General features: G+C 52.5%; 1 protein-coding gene across 1 annotated transcript in view; it reads right to left on the bottom strand.

Annotated features, from left to right (window-relative positions):
- Nucleotides 1-98: 98 nt before the first annotated feature.
- The window catches only part of gli3 (GLI family zinc finger 3), an 83,234-nt gene continuing 59,339 nt past the window's right edge, over nt 99-23,993 (bottom strand). Inside the window, exons 5-15 of the mRNA XM_076047487.1 lie at nt 23,784-23,989; nt 20,566-20,727; nt 16,497-16,698; nt 14,996-15,215; nt 13,953-14,066; nt 13,225-13,365; nt 7,331-7,480; nt 7,082-7,246; nt 6,709-7,002; nt 5,637-6,030; nt 99-4,308 (exon numbers count right to left, since the gene is read on the bottom strand). Of these exons, the coding sequence (XP_075903602.1) occupies nt 2,150-4,308; nt 5,637-6,030; nt 6,709-7,002; nt 7,082-7,246; nt 7,331-7,480; nt 13,225-13,365; nt 13,953-14,066; nt 14,996-15,215; nt 16,497-16,698; nt 20,566-20,727; nt 23,784-23,989 (4,207 nt within the window). The 3' untranslated portion in view covers nt 99-2,149. The remainder of the gene's footprint in view (nt 4,309-5,636; nt 6,031-6,708; nt 7,003-7,081; nt 7,247-7,330; nt 7,481-13,224; nt 13,366-13,952; nt 14,067-14,995; nt 15,216-16,496; nt 16,699-20,565; nt 20,728-23,783; nt 23,990-23,993) is intronic.

Here is a 23,993-nt window from a genome sequence, read left to right as displayed (position 1 = left end):
CTTTTCTATGCGCTTGCGGGTCAGACGTTATTCACTCTGTCTCGACCAGAAGGAGGGGAAACTATCACACCTAACACAGGAAGACAGGAGACTTGAGATGTGTTTTCTCATATTTATTAAAACCATACAAACATTTGTAGTCAGTTATAAAAGAGCGAAGTAGCTCTCCTGATGGAGGGGCAGTGCTGGACCCTTGAAGCTCTCACCAGAGCCTGGAAATCCCTGCTTATAAAGTCACTTCTTTATTGGCCTCAGGACACCTTCCATTTCCTCTGCTAAACCTACAGAAAGAGTACTGTATTTACACATCATTTATATATATATATATATATATATTTATTTATTCATTTCATTATTTATTTATTTATTTTAAAAAGCACAATAAATGTCAAAACTTAAACGAAACAAACAAAGAAAAGTAGAATGCATTTCGCACATTTTCACTTTTCTAAAATTCTGATTTTAAATGCTCTGTCATTTTTCACTATCATTATTATTTTTAGGCCTTGCAAGACACATACATTTTTTTCCCCATAATTTACATTGGAGGATTGGCAGTGATCACTCTCATCATCGACAGGCTGATACTTATAAGGCACATACCTCAGTATTGATTCCCTTCTTCAAAAGAAATGATTTCTACTTTTTTCGATACAATTAAAAAAAACCAAAAAAAAACATCATCAATGCACAGCTACAAGTATGACAAAAAAGTACCCAAGTAAACAGTAAAACAATTTGTACCTCACTGTTTTGTTTTGTTTTCTTTTTTTTTTGACACTGAATAAAAAGGTAAACTACTTAATATTCTGTGCGCAGCCACACAGAACTGCAAGGCAATACTAACACTGTCGACAAAGTCACTGCAATACTTGATGGCAGTACACATTCTGAATTTAAGAGCTTTGGAGAAACAATACAAATGACTTTCCTGGGAAAACAAAACACAACACTTTACAGCATTTATCATCACGAGGGGGGGAGTCGGTGTGCTGCGGGCCGCTCTCGGGGCCGGAAAACCCAGAAAGCAAATCCCATCGATTCACGTAAGCAAACAAAAAAGCCCCGGACGGGCTCTTTAAATCAAGAAAAAAGAAAGGAAATAAAAAAAGTGTCTGTCTCAGCTCCAAACAACCGTGCAATCCAACGTCAATAATCAAGGTTATAACAACAGATATATATATATAAAAAAAAAAAGAACACTGTTATGTACACTTGCAAGTACCTTTGCAGGGTAACTAAATGAAGCCAATTAAATATCAAGTAGACAACTACCTACACGCCTTGGAGGCTCAGAGGATGTGACCTGATACCACAGACCGCACTTACTCTTCAGGAAGCTGGAGAAAAAAAAAACTGTCAAAAAAAAAAGAACACTTGGTAAAAAGCTGCAAGAAGCACTGCAAACATTTACAGATTCACAAAAGTAACATATGACAATGTAAATACACTTTCACTTTCTCAAAACCTCTCTGCGTCTAAAGGTTCTCATCGAACCAGTGGCCCGTGTCTGACCCGCCGCAGCGAGGATGGATTTTGTGTCTGCGCAGTCAGAACGCTAGATTATTGGCACGTGGGCCGGTCGATGTCGGTACCGGCACAGTACAAAAAAAAAAGCAAATCCGTCGCGCCCTCCTCGGCTCCGCACTCCTATATATAAACAGTTTGTCTTCCGTATCAAACAACATGCAGTTTTACCGTCAGTGTGTACAGCAAACAAATAATATTTTTTAAAAAAACAAAACAGTGACAAAACACAGAATACTGCTTGTAAGGAAGTGAGCTTTTGCTCATTATCACATAGTAATACAGAGGAAAGAGCTTTTTTTAAAAAAAATAGCCTACATTCCAGAAAAGGAATATAACTATTCATCTGTACATAATTGTGACACATCCCATTTCTTTATGAGATGACTTTTTTTCTTTTTCTTTTTCTTTTTTACAAAATAAAAGGTTTTGGCAACTGCCTGTTCCACCACATTTACAGTACTCAATAGTCACTGTTGCCACTTTGGTCTTTATCTTCACATACACCAGAGGTTTGTTTTTTTTTTCTTCTTCTCTTTCTTCTGTTTGTTTCATTTCATTATGATTTCTTTTTTTCCTCAGGGCGGAGAAGGCTGAAGGGGAGAGGCGGGCGGGCGCCCGCTTACTGCATGATGGCCAGGAACTTGCTCTCCTCCGCCAGCGTGGTGAGGAGAGAGCTCATGTCGCCGATGGCCATGTTGTTGAGGCCCGGCGCCACGCTGTGGAAGGCCGCCGCCCCACCTGCCGCCGCTGCCGCCCGGGGCGTGGTCAGGCGCGACGAGGTCCTGGACATCCCCTGGAACATGGAGGGGCTTAGGGCCCCGGAGACGAGGCTGCTCTGGTCGAAGCCGTCCTCCAGCATGGCGGCGAAGTCCAGGCCGGCGCCGAACAGGGCCGCTGGCACGCTGCTGTCCACCGTGCTGGTCACCTGGTCGGCGCCGGGGCTGAGGTGAGCGTCCACCTGCCCCACCGACTCGGCGATGGTTTCCAGCAGGCACTGGTCCTTCAGAGCGGGAAACGAGCCCTTGCAGGTGTCGTGAGGGAGGCAGTCGGAGAAGCCCTGGTCCAGGTAGCCCTGGTCGGCAGCCTCCAGCTTCAGCCAGGCGACTTTATCCGGCAGGGAGCCGCAGAGGCTGCCGTCCCTCGGCTGCGTCTGACCAGGGAGCTCCGGACCGGGGTGGTACTGCTGGACCCGGGCCAGGTTCCTGTGGCGGGGGGCGTGGCCCTGCCGGCCCAGCTGGGGAGCGGTCGGCTGGTTGAAGAGGTGGTGATGGTGATGGTGGTCCGCGGAGGCCAGGCCGCTGTTCCCGTTGTGACAGGAGGGGGCGCCGTTGTAGGTTGAGAGGTCGGGCCGGCGCAGGGTCTTGGCCGCTGCCACTGCCGCCGCCTCCATGCAAGAGTTGGGCGACGCCTCCAGCTTGACGGGCGGGTGGCTGCAGTAAGTGCTGTGGGACTGACTGACCTGGGCACAGCCGCCCATCTGCTGCTGCTGCTGCTGTTGCTGCTGCTGCTGCTGCTGCTGCTGCTGCTGCTGCTGCACCATCATGTTTCCAAACCGGCCGAAAGGCTCCGGGTCGGAGCCGAGGTCCGGGTGCGGCCACCGCTGAGGGGACCTGTCGGCGCTGCCGGAGCTCACCTCGTTCCACTGGACGGGCAGCTGGCTGGGGCTCCTCGGCCCCGACACCACCTGCTGCTGCTGCTGCTGCTGCTGCTGGAGGCCGTACGGGTCGGAGAAGCCGAGGATCTGCTCCATCTGGTCGTCCCGAGCCCGGGAGCGGAGGTACTGCACCAGGTCGTCCGGCAGCATGTCCTCGTCGGCGAGCAGCAGCAGGCCGTCGTCCTCCTCCTCCGTGGCGAGCGCCTCCAGGGCGGCGTGCTCGGCGATGCTGGGGTTGTGCAGCCCCCTGGGCAGGTTCCCCTCCGAGCGGGCGGCGCCGCAGCTGGCGGGGTGATGGGACAGCGGCGGAAGAGGGTGGAGGTTGTTCAGGCTGTTCAGGCTGTTCAGGCTGTTCAGGCTGCTGAAGCGCTGCACCGAGGGCAAGGCGCCGAGGTCGTGAGGCTGGCTCCGCACCGGGTCGCTGGCCCTGCGGGGCCCATTCAGGGGCCCCTCGCCGGGGTAGAGGCCCCGCCTCCTGTAGCCGCCGTGCCCCAGACTTCCTCCGGCGGCGGCGGAGTTGTTGCAGCGGTGGGGTCTGACCAGCGGGGGCAGAGGGTGGTGGTTACCGCCGCCCTCCTCCATCATGACCACGCTGTGATTTTTGAGGCTGGCCCACTCCATGTTGGGTAGGGGCGTGGGAGGGGGGCCGCCGGTGGCCGCAGCGTACTTGGCCTTCAGGTGGTAGTGCTGAGCGGGGGTCAAGCTGAGCATCCCGCGCGTCTCCGACAAGCCCCACCCACCGCCGCCCAGCGTCCCCGCGGCTCCGCCTCCTCCGTCGCAGTGGCTGGCCTCGCTGGAGCGGCGGGAGGCGTCGGTGGAGATGGGGTCGTAGGAGTCGGCGGAGCTCAGGTTGCGCAGGCGGCGGTGGTGGGCGGCGGCGGCCAGGGCGGGGATGGCGGCGCCCTCGCCCTGGTGGGACGCCTGGCTGGAGCGTCGGCTGGAGAAACACGGCGAGATGCCCGAGGAGCGCCGGCTGCCGCTCAGGTAGGCGGAGCTGGCGGCGCTGCCGCTGCTGTCGCGCCGGTCGCGGAGCACGCTGAGCACCGTGAGCTCCGTGTTGGCCAGCTCGGCGGGAGCGGGCGGCTGGGGCGGGGTCACCCCCCACTGCCTGCCCAGGCAGGATCCTGCAGGTGGCGAGGGAGGGAAGACGCAGAGTGAACAAGCAATGGAATAGAATAGAACGCTTTTATTAATCCCACAGTGGAAAAAGTTGCATAATTACAGCAATGGTATAGTGCAGAATTTGGAAAATCATATTACACACACATGGATGGAATAGAATACCACATTTTTATTGTCAATGTACCAGCTACAACAGAATTCAGTGCAGTCCTCTTTGGTAAGCAATAAATAGTCAAACAGAACAGCAAAATATATTATAATTATTATAATGTACATTTTTTTAATTCAGTGTTAGTTTTGTTTTTTCTTCCAGGTGTGGTCGTTTACATTTATGTTCACATTAATGCAAACAGAATTCTCTGTAAAGTTGGGACTGTGGCTGATCAGGTCAGAGTTGATTCCTGCTCATCAGCACTCATTGGCAACACCTGCGTCTTCCTTCCAGCTGCTGCTAATCAGGTCAGCAGGAGGTTAGAAAAGGACCCGTGTGTGTGTGTGTGTGTGTGTGTGTGTGTGTGTGTGTGTGTGTGTGTGTGTGTGTGTGTGTGTGTGTGTGTGTGTGTGTGTGTGTGTGTGTGTGTGAGTGTGAGTGTGAGTGAGTGAGTGAGAGAGAGTGATGTTGTTTTTTTTCCTTCTTTCGTGAGAAATCAACTTTGTTTTTGATTTTGAACAATTCAATTCAGTTTCATTCCCAAACTGAGACCCCTGACCTCAGGCTGCATTCACTTTTCAGGGGAAAAGCAACCACCCCGTGCAGTGAATCGCAGACAAACATGAGTCTTGCTCAGTCAAACAGACACCCTTAAAACAGACCCCTCCATTGACTGCATGCTGCGCTCGGCCATGAAACGCTGTTACATGCTATTTTCTCTGGCTCGATGCAGCGGCTTGATATGAATTTGATATCGTTCTCTAGTGGAACGGGACTTTTTTTTTCTCCAAGCATCTAGTTTGCCTGAATATTTCACCCCCGAAAGGGACTAAGATGGGACTGCAGATAATGATTTATCTGACACAAGGCCGAGTTTGAAGTTCACATCCCCAGTGTTTCCTAACAATATCTGTCCCTGAGTTGTGAATAAACTCCCCAGAAATGAAAAAAAGAACATCCTTTACTGCTTTTTATTCCTTTCCTCCCCCCAAAATACCCTCTGAAACCAAATGATTCAGGAAATAAACCTTTGATGTCACAAGATAAAGCACGGCCTGCTTAAATGCTCTGCTTCTTCCTTTTCGCCTATGCAAGGCTGCTCAAGTGCACTCTGGAGTTACAGATAAGCATATGTGCGTCTATGGGGAGGGATCATCAACGCTTGAGACAAGGACTCACCCTTTCCCAGGATGTTGGGCAGTGCAGAAACCCTCGGTGGCGGTGAGGGCGACAGGGGCCCCAGCCTGGGCAGCGCTCCGTTGACCTGCTTCAGCCTCTCCATCTTGATGTGCTCCATCCAGCGCAGCGGGCGGCCGACGCTGCGCCTGGCCTGCAGGGTCAGCATGGCCGTGGTGGCGGTGGAGACGGTGGAGTCCATGATGGGGGCCGGCTCGCCCTCGCACTCCTCGTCCGCCTCCTCCCCGTGCTCCTCTTTCTCCTCGTCCTCCTCCGGCCCCTCCCCTGGCGAGCGTCCGGCACTCACAGCAAGCTGGACTCCACGGCTGGGATAGATGCCGACGGGGGACTGGTCACTGCTGCATGTAGACTGACCGCCAGGGCTTGGCTGAGACGTCTGACACACACATGGGAGGTAGAAGAAGGAGAAAATAAAAAATTAGAAGTCTATGTGGAGCAGTTTAGATGGATGCAAATGAATGGAACACGTTGATTTTTTTTTTCACAAGTCACAACGATGTTTGAAACACGCTTTCTGCTGAGAATCGTGCAGAAAGATGACACAGCATGACCTTCCTGTGACAACACAATCCCTGGAACACAAACGCTGGACTCTTGCTGAACTTTGCAGAGATGCCAGTTCTGTTCTGTTCACGATGAGAATGAGTTTTGCTGCATGTGTGCAATGTTTGCGAAAGCTCAGCCGCGCTGCTGCAGACGGGAAGCTCTGTTTTGCGCCCTCTTCCAATTGCTTTTGGTTGAAATGATGAAGATATCGATGAATGCGAGAGATGAAAGGAAGTGGACGGTGAGACAGGCACAAGCATGACGAGCGAGATGAGCTCCGTGAAGTTGTTTTTTGTTTTGTTTTTTACACAAAGGAAAGAAAGAGAGCGTGTCCATCTCACCTGATTACCCACTGTCCTTAACAACGGCAGGGAGAGAAATGCCGAAGCATTGGGTGAAAGAAGAAGGTTTGCTTGTTAGAAAGAGGTCAGAGTTTACGCCCGTCCCAGGTTAAGTGTTAGATGGAGGCAGGTATGATATTTTCAAGCTGTTAGGCTGCAGCTCTCACCATGGGCTTCTCGGTCTTGATGGACTTGACCTGCAGACGCTCGTCCTGCTTTGAGGTAGCGTGGTGGTTGTACTCCCTTTGGTCCGTGTAGCCGCCGCCCAGGCCCACCTGGCCCGGCGAGCGCCCCTGGCCGTTGGCGCCGTGCTCCCGCGGCGGCGGCGGCCGAGGGTAGTCGGCGCGCTGCTTCTTGGTGACGTGCGCCTCGGGCCCGTGCACCGTCTTCACGTGCTTCCGCAAGGAGCTGGGGTCCGTGTAGCGTTTGGTGCAGCCCGGGATTTTGCACACGTACGGTTTCTGAAAAAAAAAAAAAAAGGAGGTGAGGACGCCGGCGGCGGAGAGCAAACTTCTATCGAGCAACCTGGTGTCACTTTACCTCGTTTGAGTGCGTGCGGTTCTGGTGCTTGGCCCGGTCCGAGGCGTTGGAGAAGGCCTTGTTGCAGCCCTCGTGCTCGCACACGTACGGTTTCTCTCCGGTGTGGGAGCGTAAGTGCGTCTTGAGGTTTTCCAGACGGGAGTAGGCCTTGGCGCAGCCCTCAAACTGCAGGGAGGGAGTAACAGTCTGAGCATGTAGGATAGCTTTCCTCCTAATTTGAAGAATGACATCAAAATTCTTCAATCTTACTGTGCACTTGTGGGGTTTCTCCCCGGTGTGCCTGCGCATGTGGACCACTAGCATGTACTGGGCCTTGAAGGGCTTCTGTTCCCGAGAGCAGTCCTCCCAGCGGCACACAAACTCCTTCTTCTCCCCGTGGATGTGGTCGTTGTTGATGTGCTGAGAAAAAGACAGTTTATTTTATTTTTTTGAGCAAACAGATTTTCAATGTCAGGAAATAGCTTTTTATTAAATGCCTTCCCACACAATGATCTTAACTATTTCCTCTCTTTCTCTGCCTCGCTCTGTTGAAATCTACAGAAATGCAGGGAGGAAAAAAGGGGGTGAGGAGGAGGAGGAGGAGGAGGAGGAGGTGATGGGGGGCCAGACTTGTGAGACCGAGCCGAAACAGGATTTTCAAATAAAACCCTGTCACTCGGCATCATATTGGCCCTTCGCTGCGGCGTGACAAGCAGCTGACAGTTGTGCTGCCGCGGCAACATCCAATCTGAGGCTTAAGGAAGAAGAAGAAGAAGAAGAAGAAGAAGAAGAAGAAGAAGAAGAGAAGAGGGAGGAGAGAGGGAGGGAGGAGGGAGGAAGGGAGGAGGGGACGGGGCCATAAATGAAAAGTTTGGTGGGAGACGTCTGAAATGTGATGGGGCTTCACTGCTCCAGTCAAGCAGTGTATCTTCACACATTAACCCCCCCTGGCCCCCGGCTCCACCCCCTCCCCCCACCTCCTTCTCTCTTCATTTTTTTTTTAACCTTTTGATGCTCCATCTCCTCCACTGCCTCGCAAGACCCCTTAAGAGTGAGTGTGAGGAAGAGGAGGGGGGAGCAGACACAGACCGTCTCGGGTCAACATGCGGCCCTCCTCTTCCACGGACCCCCACCTCCACCCCTCCGCCCCCACCACCCCTTTTTCCCCAAGAGCGATTCAAACGGGGGCAAACAGGAACAATATCCTCTAGCAAAAGGGGTGGAGAATTATTACATTCCTGGGCAGCCGTTGCACCCGGAGGGCTGGATGAAGACGGACAGCAGGGCAGCGGAGGAGGCATGAAAGACAAACACACATCTGGGGGGGGGGTGGTTCTTTGTAAGATTCAGCACTGGAGGAAAACTAAAGAATGGCGGGTCACTTTGTAGCAGGACCTTGACATTAACCGTAAACTCAAGAGTCAACTGGAGATATTTTAACCCTCTTGTCTTTGGACAAAATAAACACTCGGCTCTTTCCGGCACTGCTCATAAAAAACAACTGCATCGACAAATGAGTCAGCGTGGACGCAGCAGCAGCAGCAGCAGCAGCAGCAGCAAAAATTGACACTAATATATCCGCAGAGGACCCCCATTATTCTCACTTGACATTTTTTAATTTCAAAGTGACAAAACAAGACTAATTTGGAGGAAAATGATTGGGAACTCGATGGCCGCGGACGTTAGTGAAGTCCCCCACCCCATGCCCCCCGCCCCTCCCCCATCCCCTCCAAGATTGATCTCCTCCCTCACCACTGACTCGTCTTCACCCCCCCCCACCCCCCAACCCTCCGCTTCGCAGCAAGGGAATCCCGGTGGCGAGCCATCGGTCAGTCCTGAGCAGCGCTCGATATCCCGCAGCTCAGAGAGCAATGGGAGAGCGCCGCCACTGCCGCCGCCGCCGTGTTGGATCGCAGAGGTTGTGTCTGGCACGACACCAGCGCAGACACACACACACACACACACACACACACACAGACAGATACACACTCGTATCCTGTTTGTACAAATGAAGGGAGGTCGTTGACGGCTGTGATGCATGAGGCCCCGAGCTGACAGAGAGAGAGAGAGAGAGAGAGAGAGAGAGAGAGAGAGAGTGAGAGAGAGAGGGCAGGCGGCATGTGTGTGTGTGTTGCCTGGAGTGAGAGAGTGAGAGAGTGAGAGTCCAGGAACCTAATGGCTGTGATCTAATGGCAATTCTCATTGAATCAATAATCTCCATGCTGAGCAGACAGGCCCTGTTGGCCGGCTAAATCGACAAACAGGTGCTGATAGCGGCGGTGGCGGCGACGGCAGTGGCGGGCGGGTCAATTCATCTTCCCTCTGCCAGCTTATCGGCCAACAACTGTAAAAACGCCACCGAGATGGATTTAGGGGAGCCGCGGCGCGACAGGGAGCGCCGGGGACGTGGACACGGGGGACAGTGAGGCCGCCTGTGACGTACGAGAGGCGCACACACACACACACACACACACACACAGGTGCAGGGCCAGTCCCACCCCCACCCCCACCCCCCACTCCAGACCCCTGCACAGCACTGCAAGCTGCTCTATATCCGCTGTTATTTAAAGTGATCCCCGCCACCCTCTTTGTCTTTTTTTCCCCCTTTACAGCCATTACTGCAGCCATTTTCCACTTTGGTCAACTTGTGTATCCGCTGCTGCCGCGTCGCTTTATCAAATCCTCCACGGAGGGACCCCCACTGCCCCCCTCATCTCCCCCTCACCCTCTCATCCCCCCCCGTGCATGAGAAATGCAGAGCGCGAATGAAACGAGGCTCCTGTTTACAAGGCAATTTCACTAAGCTGTGGGACCCGCAACACCGTTTAGCATTATCAAACAGCGCCTAATAAATCATATGCTCTTTTGTGATGTCAGTCGCTTTGTGCGCACGGAGGCGGGGAGGGGAGGAGGTGCGGAAAGAGGGGAAAATTAAGTAAGTGAGGCAGAGGGGGGTGGTGGTGGAGTTGGGGGGGGGAGGGTGAGGGCTGGTGGTGGTGGTGGTGGTGGTGGGTGGGGGGGGCAGGGAGCTGGAATTGGCATGTGTAATTCAGCAGAGTCTTTTCATCTTAGAGTGAGATACTCTCGAAAGATAAGGACCATAATCCTCCTCCTGATCAAAAAAGAGGGGAAAAAAAAAATCAGCATTTTACCAATTAAAAGCCGGCGCCAGCAGCCAGAGGAGGGAGGTGGGGTGGGGTGGGGGGTGGGGGGTAAGGCTTTAGACTACCAACCACCTCCCCGCCCCCCCAAGACCCCCCCCCCCTGCACCACCCTTTTCCATTTATCTCCCCTGAACACCGGCAGCAGCCTCACAGGGAGGCGGAGACACGCAGCTCCCCATCTGAGAACAAGCACGTCACAGCGCCACCTATGTAGACTCCAGGCTGGGACAGGAGGGTGGGCCGCGCAGTGTGGCGAACAGGCCTGCACACACACACACACACACACGCACGCACGCACGCACGCACGCACGCACGCACGCACGCACGCACGCACGAGCTTCCCTGCAAGCAAAAAGTGGCTTCTAAACTACTGAGGAAGAAGCACTTGTAATTCCTGTGAAATGTCAGGGATTAACCTCAGAATAAATTGAATATAATGCAAAACGCCCCTCGGCGAAAAAAAAAAAAGAAACAACGGCTTTAGAACAAAGAGGACCACTTCCACTTTTTTTTTGAATACAGGGGCAGCGAGAATGTAAAGCTCCCTTGTAGATTTCCGTGCCGACGAGTCAGTAATAGATCCCAGATAAAATAGAAAAAAAACAAGGAAGAAAGTTGAGTCGGACCACGTTAGGAAATGAGGGGAGTGTGGGGTTGGCATCCCTGGCGACACAACCAAGGGAGAGGGGGGGGGGGGCACTTCAAGAGAGACATTAAAGAAGCCACCAGGCCTTATCTTTAAAAGTGCTGCCTCAGAGGGGAGAAGAGGGGCGGAGGGGGAAACGAAGGGGAGAACGAGGAAGAGAGGTTTATGCCCCCCACTCCCCCCCCCCCACTCCCCCCTTTTTTTTTCTTAAATTCCCCCCCAAAAAAATACAAAAAAAAACACACACTTGAGAGTGAAAGAAGGTGGCGCTGAGCAGGACTCTGTGGAGCGAGTCGGTCGAGGTGCGGCGGCGGCCAAAAATGTAATAAATCAAATAAAGGCGGCAAACTAAAATTGACACCCGCCTCGCTTCTGCTGACTGCGGCGGCCAGATAAGTGAGCTAAATTGCACAAGATCTGATGTTTATCTTATCGGCGGCGCAGAGAGCGCTTAGACGCCGGATGATAAAAAGTGTGTGTGTGTGAGCGAGCGAGCGTGTGTGTGTGTGTGTGTGTGTGTGTGTGTGTGGAGGGGGTCGGTCGTGGCGAGAGCTGGAGAGTGTGGAAATATGCAGGCAGTGCTTTTGAACAAGGTGGAGAGCGACCAGGGAGGTTTAATTGGTTAAAGAAAAAAAAGAGAAAAAAGAAATGAGGCCAAACACAAAAGGAAGGTTTGGATCCACTCAGGGCCGCGTCATGTGCGTCTCACTGTCAGGCTGCTCAGACTGCTCAGACTGCTGCGTGGTGGTTCGGAATGATTCCTCCATGTCCCGTTTCCCATTTTCCTTTCTTTCTTTTCTTAAACAGCCCGAAGCCATTTCAGAAGATGAGCGCAGCGGGGGGGAGGGGACCGGGCTTCATTGTTTAGTTATATACCCCCCCAACCCCCCCTACATCACAGAGCCACTGTGGTCCAAATACTGTACTTATCCTATTACTGAGGGGAGTGGGGTGGGGAGGTGGGGGGAGGGGTGGGGGTGAGGATGCGTAGCGATAAGAGCATTTTCCCCTCCGCTCTGCTGAATTAGAGGACAGGGACTCTGTAGGCGAAGACTCTTTTCTCCCCCCCCCCCCATCTTTTTTCCCATTGGCATCTCTGTGCATATCTGCATGTGCACGGCGAAATGAGAAATAAAACGCACTATCAGGAAGTCGACGCCGGGTCGGGTGGCGGGTGAGTGGGGAGGCGGAGAATAAAACAATTTCAAGGCGAGACGGAGGGGGTTGGAGGAGGGGTTGGAAAACTAATAAGGACTCTGCTGCTGCTGCTGCTGCTGCTGCTGCTGTGTGCACCAACACTGTGAGGCGATGCGGTGGCGACCACCTGGTGCAGCTCAGCCGGCCTCCCGAAAAACAAGCGCTGGAAGTTGTCAAGACGCCGAGCGGAGCCTTTTCAAACGGCGGATCGGCAGCCTATTCCGAGCCGAGGATATCAATTATAGATAGAGAGGGGGGGGCGTGGTGGGGTGAGGGATGGGGGGTTGAGAGGAGGAGGGGGGGGGGGATCGCGGTGGCGGCAGCGGCGGCAGGATTGCGATGTCAAGACGGCAAAACAGACAGACAGCGGTGGAGAGCTGAAGATCTTCCTATCAGATGGGCCATGATGTGTGTTTTATGTGTGTGTGTATGTGTATGTGTGTGTGTGTGTGTGTGTGTGTGTGTGTGCACTCATGCACACACACACACTAGTGTCCCTTGTTCATGCCATCATATCGCAGTATTTCCCCCTGGCTCTCGGTGTGGAGAGCCAACAGGAAGTGGTGGCCAGGGCTTCCGTGACCGACTCCATAATGTCATTAATATTTTGCGGTTAGCGGCGAGCCCTCCGGCGCTGGGCCGGGCCGGGCGATGAGGGCGATGAGGGCGATGAGGGCGACGAGGGCCATCCATCTCAGCCGCTACCAGTGTGAGGGTTGTGATAACAGGCTGGAGGCTGCTGCTGCTGCTGCTGCTGCTGCTGGGGCTTCACATCCTGGACTCTGTGAGGCTTAACTGGCTCTCTGCTCCAGGCTCTCTGAGCCCATTACCGCCGGCCCTGCGTCCAATCAGGAATCCAGCGGCGGTATCGGCCAGCGCCTGCAGCTCTTGGGGCCGCGGCTCGCTCACTCACTCTCTTGCTGACTGGCTGGCAGTGCTTTTATTTTTCGAGGCCTAGGCGTGAGGAACAGTGCAAAGACGGGCGCAGCTGCCTCGCGGTGCTGCTGGCACCTTCATCAGCCGGAGGCTCTGGAGATTCTCACAGTGTTCAAACCAAAGGCCGCCGCTTCTCTCCCCCCCCCCCCCTGGAATCCTTCTGTCGTCATCAGCCACTGTGCTGTTCTGTTCCCTACATCGTGCTTGGTCACGTGACCTACCTGCACCAGCTGCTCCTGCGTGTCGAACTCGCGGCAGCAGTTCTCCCAGTGGCAGTTGGTCTCGTACACCACCTCGGGCTCCTGCTTGCTCTCGTCCTTGTCGCCTTCCTCCTTCACCAGCGTCATCCCGTCGGGGTGATCCTGAGCGACGACAGCAACAGAGAAGAAAGTTGCGACGTGGCGACACAACAGAAACGCGGCCCTGTTGCTCTGCGGCCCTCTGGGCTGCGTTCAGATCTGTCAGCGGGGTCCGCGCTGGGCCAGGCTGTTAGTTTTGCATTATAAGGGGAAGCCAAAAAAGATTTGGAGCCACGTCTGAGAAAAATAGTTCCCATGTGAGTCTGGCCCCTTTTTTTCTTCGGGAGGAAAAAAAAAAAAGCAGGAAATGTTGCTCTGAAAGCTGCTCTGTGCCTGCAGGGCTGTTATAGGCCGAATATTTGAGGAATCTAACCCTCCTGTACACTGTGGGGTGGGGGTTCGGGGTTGGTGTTCACAGCCACAACAGCAGGGGTGGTGCAGCCGAGTGCAGTCACACTATTAATTATCTTTTTAATTTCTAATTTTTTGCTGTTTTTCGCCAGAAAGGCCCCCATTAAGAAGACATTAAAAAGGCTTTCAGGCGCGGCTCCGTTTCCTTTGAATATAAAAAATAAAAGCTAAACTGTCCAAAAAAAAATAGTCCTGAAGAATAAATTGACAGAGAGAAGAAGTACGTTGACAGCCCTCACCTGCACGCTGACGGCGCCCGGGCTCGGCAGCTCCTCCTCTGGCTTCATCTTGGAGCGCTTGTGGTGCATCGGGTCTCCGGTGCTGGTCACCGCCGACTCACTGGTTGGTTTGATCTGTGGAAAACACAGAATCATTCCCATCTGCTGCAGATCCTACTTGCATTTTTTTTTTTAAATTGTATTTAATCCTCTATAGAATAATTAAAATTGCAATTGTTGCTTATAAGTCGTCCCGATGATGTTCACACTGCACAGTTTGGACTATATCAGCGCTCAGCAAACCGATAGGTCACCTGACTTTGGCCTCAGCTTTCAATTTGCCTACTAGGCGCTTCATGTTAGAAGCCTTTTGTAAAAAGCAGTCGCCGCTGCCGTCCCTCTGGGTCTGTCTGGCCTGGAAGGCGGCCGTCCTGCTCCCCCTCCCCCCAGCAGACCGCCGGGAGGCTGCCAAGCAATAGTCTCCTCATTGGGAGGAAGAAACAGGCAATTTTCTGCCGCGTCCAGTTCCGGGCGAGGCCTCATTGGCAATGAAGCAACACTCCCGTGATGGGGAAGCAGCGGGGAAGACGGGTAATAAACGGCTGAATATTTACTTCAGATGTGAGGCCGCACATCGAGCCAGGAGCGGGGAAGTGGGTGGGGGTGGTGGTGGTGGGGGGGGGGGGGAGAGAAAAAAGCCCCTCAGGATCCATCCATCCACGTCAATATTCCCTCTCTATATCGCTGCTCTCTCTCTGGTGATTAATGGAGTCAGCGCTGGGATTCTATGCTAACAAGCCCCTTGTTGTTTGCTGCTGCGGGCGCATTCTGGGCTTCTCAAAACAAGAGGCGGCACAAGTGCGGCGAAGCTCCCAGGAGATGAGCGGCTGCGGAGGCGGGGAGGCCTCGGCGCTCCGTGTTTTTTTGCCTGAGACGTGGCTGGCTGCCGCTACCGCCGCCGCCGCCGCCGCCGCCTATTACCAGTGATGATGAATCACACGGGCGCCGCCCGCCGCCGCCGCCACCACCACCACCACCGGTGCTGCTGCTGCTGCCGTCCTTACCTGCGAAGACTCGCTGGAGATGGCCGAGCGCTCGCTGGCGCTGAGCCCGGACGGGGGGATGCCGGGGACGGGCCTCTGGGTGGCGAAGGCCGGCGACGGGTGGATGAGGGGCGGGCTGTGGCCGAAGGCGGAGCCCACGATGCCCGGCTGGCGGCCAATCAGCTGCTGGTGCACGTGCAGAGCCACCGGCGTGGGCGGGTAGGCGAAGCTCAACGCCGGGCTGAGGGCGACGGAGGAGGAGAGGAGAGAAAAAAATGATTTGCAAAAGTAGCGAGGCAAAGAGAAGAACGAATGGATGGTTCTGGATAGCTGCTGCTTCCCTGAGGACCATCTGACAGGAGATGCTGCGGTAATAGCGGAACCGGGGGGGCTGCCGATGAATGTTCAGCTTGTTAACACGGCGTAAATTATCATGCGGTGTGTAAGGCAGTGTGTCATCCTTCCTACTGGGCAAAACGATGCGGATGATAAACAACCTGCAGCGTGTCGCTCAGGGCGCAGGAGAAGTCGCGCCAAATTAATTTTCCTCCCATTGCGGCCGTTTGAGTTTTCTCAGTTTATTCACTCTTAAACTGAGCTGACTTTGTTTATGGTATTAAAAACACACACGTCCCAGAGGCCGGTGCAAGCAGCTCCGCTCGGCTGCGAGCTCAGATCAGTGCGAGTCGACTCCATTCATCCTGAGCCGCCGCGGCCCCATATGTCTGCTGATTTTTATTACAAGCCGGAGTGGAAATCAATGGGCCGAGACACATTTGGGGGCCCATCCGCTTGTCATATCACTCATCAGTCTGTTGGCCGCGGCTATTTGGGTCCTGTCAGCGCCACAGTGGCCCGAGCGCCGCCAGCCGCCACCGGCCGCCGTGATTGATCAAGCTCTTCTCACAGATCGCTGATCAATGCTTGTGGGTGGGGCCATGGATCTTTGCTTTCCCCTTTTCTCTTCTTCTCCTCTTTTTTCCCCTCCACCCCACTCCACCCTCCCCGCGGTAGCGGAGGTGCGGGCTGTTTTTTTTTCCGAGAGGTGCACCGGATGACTGACACGAGCCGCCGGGGAGGCAGGCAGGCAGGGCCACCGACACACCGCACGGGGATTTTGATGTACAAAAAAATACCAATTTTCTGTGTAGAGTATTGTCACTGCAACAGGCTGTGTGAAAAACAAAACTCAAATCAATCCTGTTGGAAAATCAACGGCCTTCTCTCCTGGGTGACCTGCTGTCGGTGGATTCATCATTGGCACATGCGAGTCCCCGAACGACCACCTTATGCAAACAATCAATCAAAGCTCAGTCGCGATGAGCGTCACTCATGAAATGTGATGTCATTAATTTGTGCTGCACGAAAGTCGATAACGTAGCATCACAACTGGAAATATCCCAAAGTTTTAACATTTCCCAACAGTTGAAGCAGCTCCTCTGAGTTCAGAATCGCATCTCCAGCTCTTTCTGAGTGTGATTCCAACTCCCAACTCCCACCACCACCCCGGGCCCTGGCCTACCTGATGGCTCCGGCAGAGAGGTGGCCGTAGGAGCCGCTGGTGGACGAGCTGGAGCGCGAGTTGTTGAGCATGGTGACCAGCGAGTTGGGCGAGTTGCGGATCATGGTCTGCAGGTCGAAGCTGTGCTCCGACAGGGGCGAGTTGGGCGGCGGGCGCTTCCTGCTGGGCCGCGACGGCAGCCGCGGGCTGGGGAAGCGGGAGTCTGCGAGGACGCGGAGAAGGAGAGCGAAGGAGATCAGAGGGAAGGAAAGGAACTCTGCAGCAAGCTAACAAATTCATTATTCTTCCTTCGCTTTTGTTTTGAATTCCCCTTAAATCTTTTCCAAATTAGTCACGACTTGTAAAAAGAGCATGTGCCGCTTGAGTCATGCCTCTTTTTTTTCTACTCCGAGCTCCTAACCCAGTCTAGTCTAACCCCCCGACACATGACATCTTTGTCAATCATCAGACAAAAGGCTCGTCTGAACGACTTGTTCGCCTGTCACTTGATGCACTGCTTGCATTTCATCCATGAGCAAACATGCCTTTTATGTTGGAGAAATGCTCCGACTGTGTATGGTAATATTTCATCAAGGCCAATCTTGACTCGTTATTCACATGCAATCAGTGTTGACTAAGGAAGGGGCCGCTGAAAGGGGAGGGGGGAGCGGTTTTTCAAAAGGTACAAGGCGGGAATAAAAAAAAAATGTGGCAAACCATTCTGTCGGCACATACAAAGAGCCACGGGTGGAGATTAAAACATGACTTTTGTTGTCTTTTCACGCAGAGATGTCACAAACAAGACAAGGGGGAGGGCGGGGGGAGTGAGGGGGTGAGGGGAGGAGGTGACAGTGGTGGAAGTGGCGCTTTGTGCCTGAACTGACACAATGACTTTGTGACTCGCGACTTGGAAATGAAACATTTGGAGTTATTTTGTAAAAAAAAAAAAAAAATGGGCGAAACAAAACCAGCTCGCGCCCCTGAGAGCCCCCCCCCCTCTTATGCCCCCGCCCCCTCCCCTCCCCCCTTCATATTTACGTCCCCCTCAATCCATCCATCCCTCAAAATGTAAACGCTCCGTCTCTGGTTTTGACACATCCGACGATTCGTCGAGCGCCCCCATTCACATGGTAATCACAGAGCCTGCATGTGAATGGGTGAGTGTGTGTGCATGAGTGTGCGTGTGTGTGTGTGTGTGTGAGAGTGTGTGGACGCCGGTGTGTTTGAGCGACATAAAAAAAGCCGTGCAAAAAGTAACACACTGCACTCCCTGTACGTTGTCATTGCAGGGAAAATCTGTTTATATACGGCTTAGCTTAGCAGCTTGCATGTAAGGACGCGGCGGCCGTGCACTTACAAATCCCTGAGCGCGCACAAATTTTTTTTTCCGAAAGGCGACGTGACGCGGTGCACTTTTTTTTTTATTATTTTGTGGAATATGTATTATTTCCACTGTATCATCAGGCAAGAATTCATCTTCATCCTTCTGCTTTTGCACAAACTCAACCTCGTGCGTTCAAAGAAATTCTGCAAAACCAATTAGGAAAATTTCACCGGCGCTGCTCACTGAAGGGTGGGCGCCGGCCGTCCCAACACCGCAGCGCCTCCTGGGAGTCTGTGTTTATTAATGCACAGCCCAAATGATAAATCGGCCAAGCGGCGGAGACGGAGAGAGGAGCGTCCTGGCACATGGCGGCGCTGTCCCTTTAATTTCCCCTTGATTTATGGACAGGATGGCTGCGTTTGCGCCGCGTCATTAATTCTTGCGGCCGGGGAGGCTTGAGACAGGCCGGACTGACGCTGTTGAAAGTAAAGAGCCGGGCTCCCAAAACTGGGCTTGAACTCCACCAGAGAGGCGCGTTATCACAGGGGAGGGCGCACGTGTGCATATAAGGTTGGTAATTTCATGTGATGGAGAACCTACATTAGGAATTATATTAAAAAAATATATGAAGGCAGGCGATTGAAATGGACGGGGGGGGGACAAAGGAATAATTCTTCTTTCTCCTTAATTGGCCTTATATGAAGTTGTCCTTCTGTTTGTGGAAGTATTTCCATTTATTCTGAGGTGATTTTGAGGCTAGGAAACTGTGACCGAGAGCAAACCTATTAATTTTTCTTTTAAAAAAAAAAAAAAAAAAAGGAGAAATAATGAGGAGATGAACATGTACAAATAAAGAGCAGAAAAAAAACAGACTTTAATATAAAAGCGATACAGTCGAGCCGCAGCGCTAATTAGGCCATCGGAATACAGACAATAGCCCATTAAATCACAAATAGGCAGGACAGGCCCATTGTTTCATTAGCAGCACTCTCACTGAAGGTAATTACACTGATGTGAAATAGACTTAAGTAGCCGCAGTAACATACTAGCCCAGATTATCAGCCAAAGCCTCTTGATAGACTCCTCTCTTTGTGTGTGTGTGTGTGTGTGTGTGCGTGTGTGTGTGTGTGTGTGTGTGTGTGTGTGTGTGTGTGTGTGTGTGTTTCCCCCTTCCTTTCTGAAATCCAACAAAGCTTTAAAGTGTTAATTTTTCAGACGCACATTGTTGAACCGTGATGAGCTATTACCGACTATGATCACAGGCATTTTTTCATTTTTTCTTTTTCTTTTTCAATAAGTGAGAAGTGGCGCATCTCCACTTAAATTTGGCCCCTAATTGTTTTGTTTCAGTCTATTAATCTTAAAAAGTGACACAGAAGAAAGGATTTCTCCGGTGATGAATGGTGGGACATTCCAATTCCCTCTTAATAGCAATTAATTTTCTGATACCCGCGCAAGTTTGGCCAGTTTTAATTAGTTTGTTCAGAGGAATACGGGGGAACTTCACCCCGGATTTCCATGCAAAGCGAGGCCCGCCTGCCTAAATACATCCTCATCAAAGGCAGCGGGGGTGAAGCAGCGCGACCCTCTCAAAGATCCAGTGTGCATTTAATTTCCTATTTACACTTTAAAATAACTCATTAGCATAAGTCCTCTGCGCACAGTCCCGAGCCCGACACATTAAGACAATGGCTCATTTAAGTGGGTGTCAAAGTGAAGCTCAACGTCCTCTACTCTTGTAGGATATATATAGTGGATAGATGGGCACAGTGTGTCTAAAGGGGCATTTCCCCGAGATTGAATTCCCACCGAGGCCACCCAGGCTACCGTGTGGAGACGTGCACTCGTTATCCATCACAGTGGAATCCCAGTGGACGTCTGGTGCACCGGGCATTAAGTTAGTCAGTTTCACTGTTAGTCATTGGACGCGTACTAAATAAATCATACGACTTTTTGTTCTAAGTTGTTTATCGTGACTTTGGATGTGTTCTATTAGGTCATGTGTCTTATTGTTACTATTTTAATTCAAAAAGATATTTTGGGCGACACGGTGGCGCAGTGGGTAGTGCTGCCGCCTCACAGCAAGAAGGTCGGGGGTTCCATTCCGGGCCTGGGACCTTCCTGTGTGGGGTTTGCAGGTTCTCCCTGTGTCTGCGTGGGTTCTCTCCGGGTTCTCCGGCTTCCTCCCACACTCCAAAAACATGCATGCGAGGTCAATTGAACACTGAATTGTCCGTAGGTGTGCATGTGAGTGTGAATGGTTGTTTGTCTCTATGTGGCCCTGTGATGAACTGGCCACTTGTCCAGGGTGTCACCCTGCCTTCGCCCTGAGACAGCTGGGAGAGGCTCCAGCACACCCCCGTCACCCTGAGCTCGGGAAGGAGCAGGTATGGAAAATGAATGAATGAAAAAAATATTTAATTTGCTCCAGGACTCAGCGGATAATGATGTTACTGGTGAGTATTTCAAACTTTATCTTATTACCTCCAAAATAAAAAAAAAGATGAAGATGCTAACCAATCAAGTCATCAGATTAATAAAGGATCCTTCATAGCTGATTTGGGGCAATTTAGACTGAAGTGCCTGTATTATTCTACCATTGTCCCACCGGTTTGGTGTGTATTTAAAAACTCATAATTCTATACAAAGTGAAACAAAGAGCGTCAAACTAGTTCCAGATCTGATATACTAACAATAATGGTGTTCTGGGGACCAGGTGTTGTGACTGTGCGTCCTTGCCGTGCAGTGAGTGAAGAGCGGACTTACTCTCCATGGCCTGCAGGTACTCCATGTGCAGGGCGCTGGCGCTGGTGGCGCCGGCCGTGGCGGCCACCGACGGCAGCAGGTCGGCGGCGTACGGGCTGCGGTGGCCCGCCAGCAGGGCCATCTGGTGGTAGTACTCGGCCGTGGTCAGACCTGTGTGGGGGGCTGAGGTGGGGTGGGGTGGGGAGAGAGAGGGAGAGAGGGAGCGACGGGGTCAGAGCGAGGGCGATCACGGGAGGACGGGGGCGGAGTTTCCAGTCAGAGGAGGCCGACAGCCAATCACATTAATGAGAACATTAACAACACGGCCGAGTGGAGGGAAACACGGGGGGAGCATCACCTGGAGAAGAGGGGGCGGGGGTGGGGGTGAGGGTTGGGGGGGCCGCGCTGGCTCAGAGATTACAGCGAGCGTGCACGTGGAGCGTTTGATTGATGCGTGCGTGCGTGCGAGCCGAGCGCGGCGGAACTGATTGTCTTACAATGCGGCTGTGAAACAATCCCCGCCCTCATCTCACACTTCCTTGACGACTTTGGAGAGGGAACATGCATGCCTCCGTGCGCGCGTGTGCGTGCATGTGTGCACGTGTGTGTGTGTGTGTGTGTGTGTGTGTGTGTGTGTGTGTGTGTGTGTGCGCGCGTGTGGGCCGACACATCCCGTGCCAGGGACGGTGCTCGCACGCTGGAACGCAGCGCGGCTGCAGTCTGCAGATACGCAACCTGCTCCTCGACGGCGCGCAGACAAAAGGCCCTAAATCGGCCCAGATGCATCTGCATACATAAAGATGCGGCGAGCGATTCTGCCTCCAACCCCCCCCCCCCCCCTCTCCTTCCTCTCTTCTCTGCCTCCCTTCCCTTTCAAATGGCGTCGTCACCCCCTGCGTGAGCGCGCCGTAAGTCCTTGAACCGGAGCCTAAAAATAAACATCTGGCTGGTCGGCTTCCTTATGCAAATATGCAAAGAAAGAGGGATCGCTGTGGTTTTGGATGCAAATATAGAAACGGTTCAGACCCACAGAGCGCTACCAACCCCCCCTCCAACCCCCCACAACTACCACCACCAACCCCCAATTGAGAAACTAAAGCGAGAATAAATAAAGAAAGGCTCCATGAGAAGATTTCCTCTTAAGGCCGGCCTGTATGGCTGCAATATGAATCCATGATTGGCTGAATGAGTGGAAGAAAAAAATTCTAAATTAATTCGATCTGGGTATTATGTCTTTAGTGGTGGTGGTGGGGGGGGGTTCCTTAATTGTCTCCACTGTTCCGCCTTAGCTTTGCTTTTGCATTCAGCCATAAAATGGTCCATTCAGTGTGTGCGCGCAGAAAAGAAAGGGGGGGGAGCTTTGCGGAATTTCTAAATCAGAAATGCTGGCATCCGAGTGCGATCCTCAGGGCAAAAGAAGGGGGAGGAGGAGGAGGGTGCTGGTGGTGCTGGTGGTGCTGGTGGTGGTACGGGGGTGGTGAGGGAGGCGGGAGGGAGGGAGGGAGGGAGGGATGAGGGAGGCGCAGCTCTCAGTGTGGCAGCCGCCGTGGAAAAGGCAGAGACTTGCCTCAGGACTCGGTGAGCCACCGGCTGCTCCTTCAGCATTACAATAAGATGAGGGCTGCGTCTACCTCTGAAGCCCCTGTGAAGCCCCTGTGAAGCCCCCCCGTCCCGCCGCCAACACCCACAGAGGAGAGGAGGAGAGGAGCGAGCGTGCGTGCCAGGGAGAGGGCGGCGCTCAATCCCACCCACTGTAATTCTCCATTAGATTCTGTTAATTAATTCATCATTATTCAAATGCACGTTTTTTTGTAAAAAAAAAAAAAAAAAAAGAAGAAGAAAAAGAGGGGGGGGGGGAAGAAGGGAGGCTCACTCTGTAAGCGCGGTGATATACTAACAACACAAAGGCTGATGGGTTAATTAATCACTGGCTTGATTAAAGGAGTAATTAGGCGCCTCATTCACAATTCAGAGCTTTATAAAGTGAGAGGGGATCGTGTGGTAGGTTGGAGCCACTGTTTTGATTGAAAGCGAGACCAAACCGCCGCGATGGAGAAAGAAGGAGGGAAAGAAGGAGAAGGAGAAAGGAGGGGTGGAGGAGCTCCACACTTCCTGTTTGTGAGGAGCAATGTTGAGGAGCAGCACAGAAGAACTTTTTTGGATTACTCTTATTTTTTTTCATTTATTTTATTGAACAGGCCTGGGTGGGATGGAGCCTGGTGTTGGTGAGAAGCGTCTTTCTATGGCTTGAAAAGACACTTTAGAGAGTGCTGGATCAGATCAGATCTCCCTTTTTTCTTTTTTTTCCCCTGCAGAATCTAAACAAAGTCATTCATATAATTAGTTTCCCGTCTATGAGGAATTGAAGCAGCAACATAATTTGTAGCATTTGATTTGAGCACAAAAACTTCATTGTCATTCAGAACACACTTATTCTTCTGTTCTTCATATTTTTATTTATTTTTAGTAAGTCAAAGATGCTCAGATATAAAAAAAAAAAAAATAGACCAGAAAATTATAATTGTTTTTTTTTATCAAGTCAATGCATTTAATTTTTGATGGTGATGAACGTGTTGTTGTTTCCCTCGTCGTTGACCTGGCTTCCTTGTGCGGTTTAATTGATTTCCCAGTTCAGATCCGTCACCAGGACTCAGGACACAAACGCTCCCAGCAGGATATCATAACAACCAGACCCCCTCTCCAACTTCAATCCCACCCGCCCTCTCTCCCTCCCTCCCTTCGACTGTGTGTGTGTGTGTGTGTGTGTGTGTGTGTGTGTGTTGTCACTATTCGTGACCCTGCAGCTCGGTGATTCATCCCCCTGAGGTCTCTGACACGACTCACAGATCAAAAGGATTACCCAGCCATCAAGCGGCGCCCCCACCCGCACCGACCGCGCTGCACTCTCCTCGCCGCGCTCTCACCCACCCGCATCAGCCCGCCCGCCCCCCGTCCCTCCGCCCCCTTTCAGATAGCGTCTCACAATCCCTCCGCCTTAATAGAGACAGATCTAGTTGCTTCTCACCTGACCTCTCCTGATCCCCAACAGTCATTAAAAATATATAGTTTAAACTGCTTCACAATCGATAGCCGCTGATCAATTAAGTAGCATCCAAAAGGTCTGCTGAGATTTTTTATTTTTTATGAGTGCAGATGTGCGCGTGTCCCAAGCGTGGATGTTATGCTGTGTGTGTGTGTGTGTGTGTGTGTGTGTGCGTGTGTGAGTGGACTGGACTCACCATCTGCAGGGCTGAGGCCCCGGGTGGCTGACAGGACGGAGATGGAGGGACTGCTGTGGAGGGAGCGGATGTAGTCCATGTACGGGTTGATGTAGGGGTGCGGCGGGTGAAAGGGCGACTCCGCCCCCACCGAGGGGTTCCGCTGGGGCGAGATCCGGATGAGGGAAATGTCGGAGAAAGCTGGGCTGCCCGCGAGGCCGTGAGGCCTGG

The sequence above is a fragment of the Nelusetta ayraudi genome, unplaced genomic scaffold, assembly GCF_046127955.1.
Source record: "Nelusetta ayraudi isolate G7.1 ecotype Tasmania unplaced genomic scaffold, CSIRO-AGI_Nayr_v1 ptg000094l, whole genome shotgun sequence".
Lineage (NCBI taxonomy): Eukaryota > Metazoa > Chordata > Actinopteri > Tetraodontiformes > Monacanthidae > Nelusetta > Nelusetta ayraudi.
Note: the sequence above shows the minus strand (reverse complement) of the source record. Positions and strands in the feature narration are given on the sequence as shown.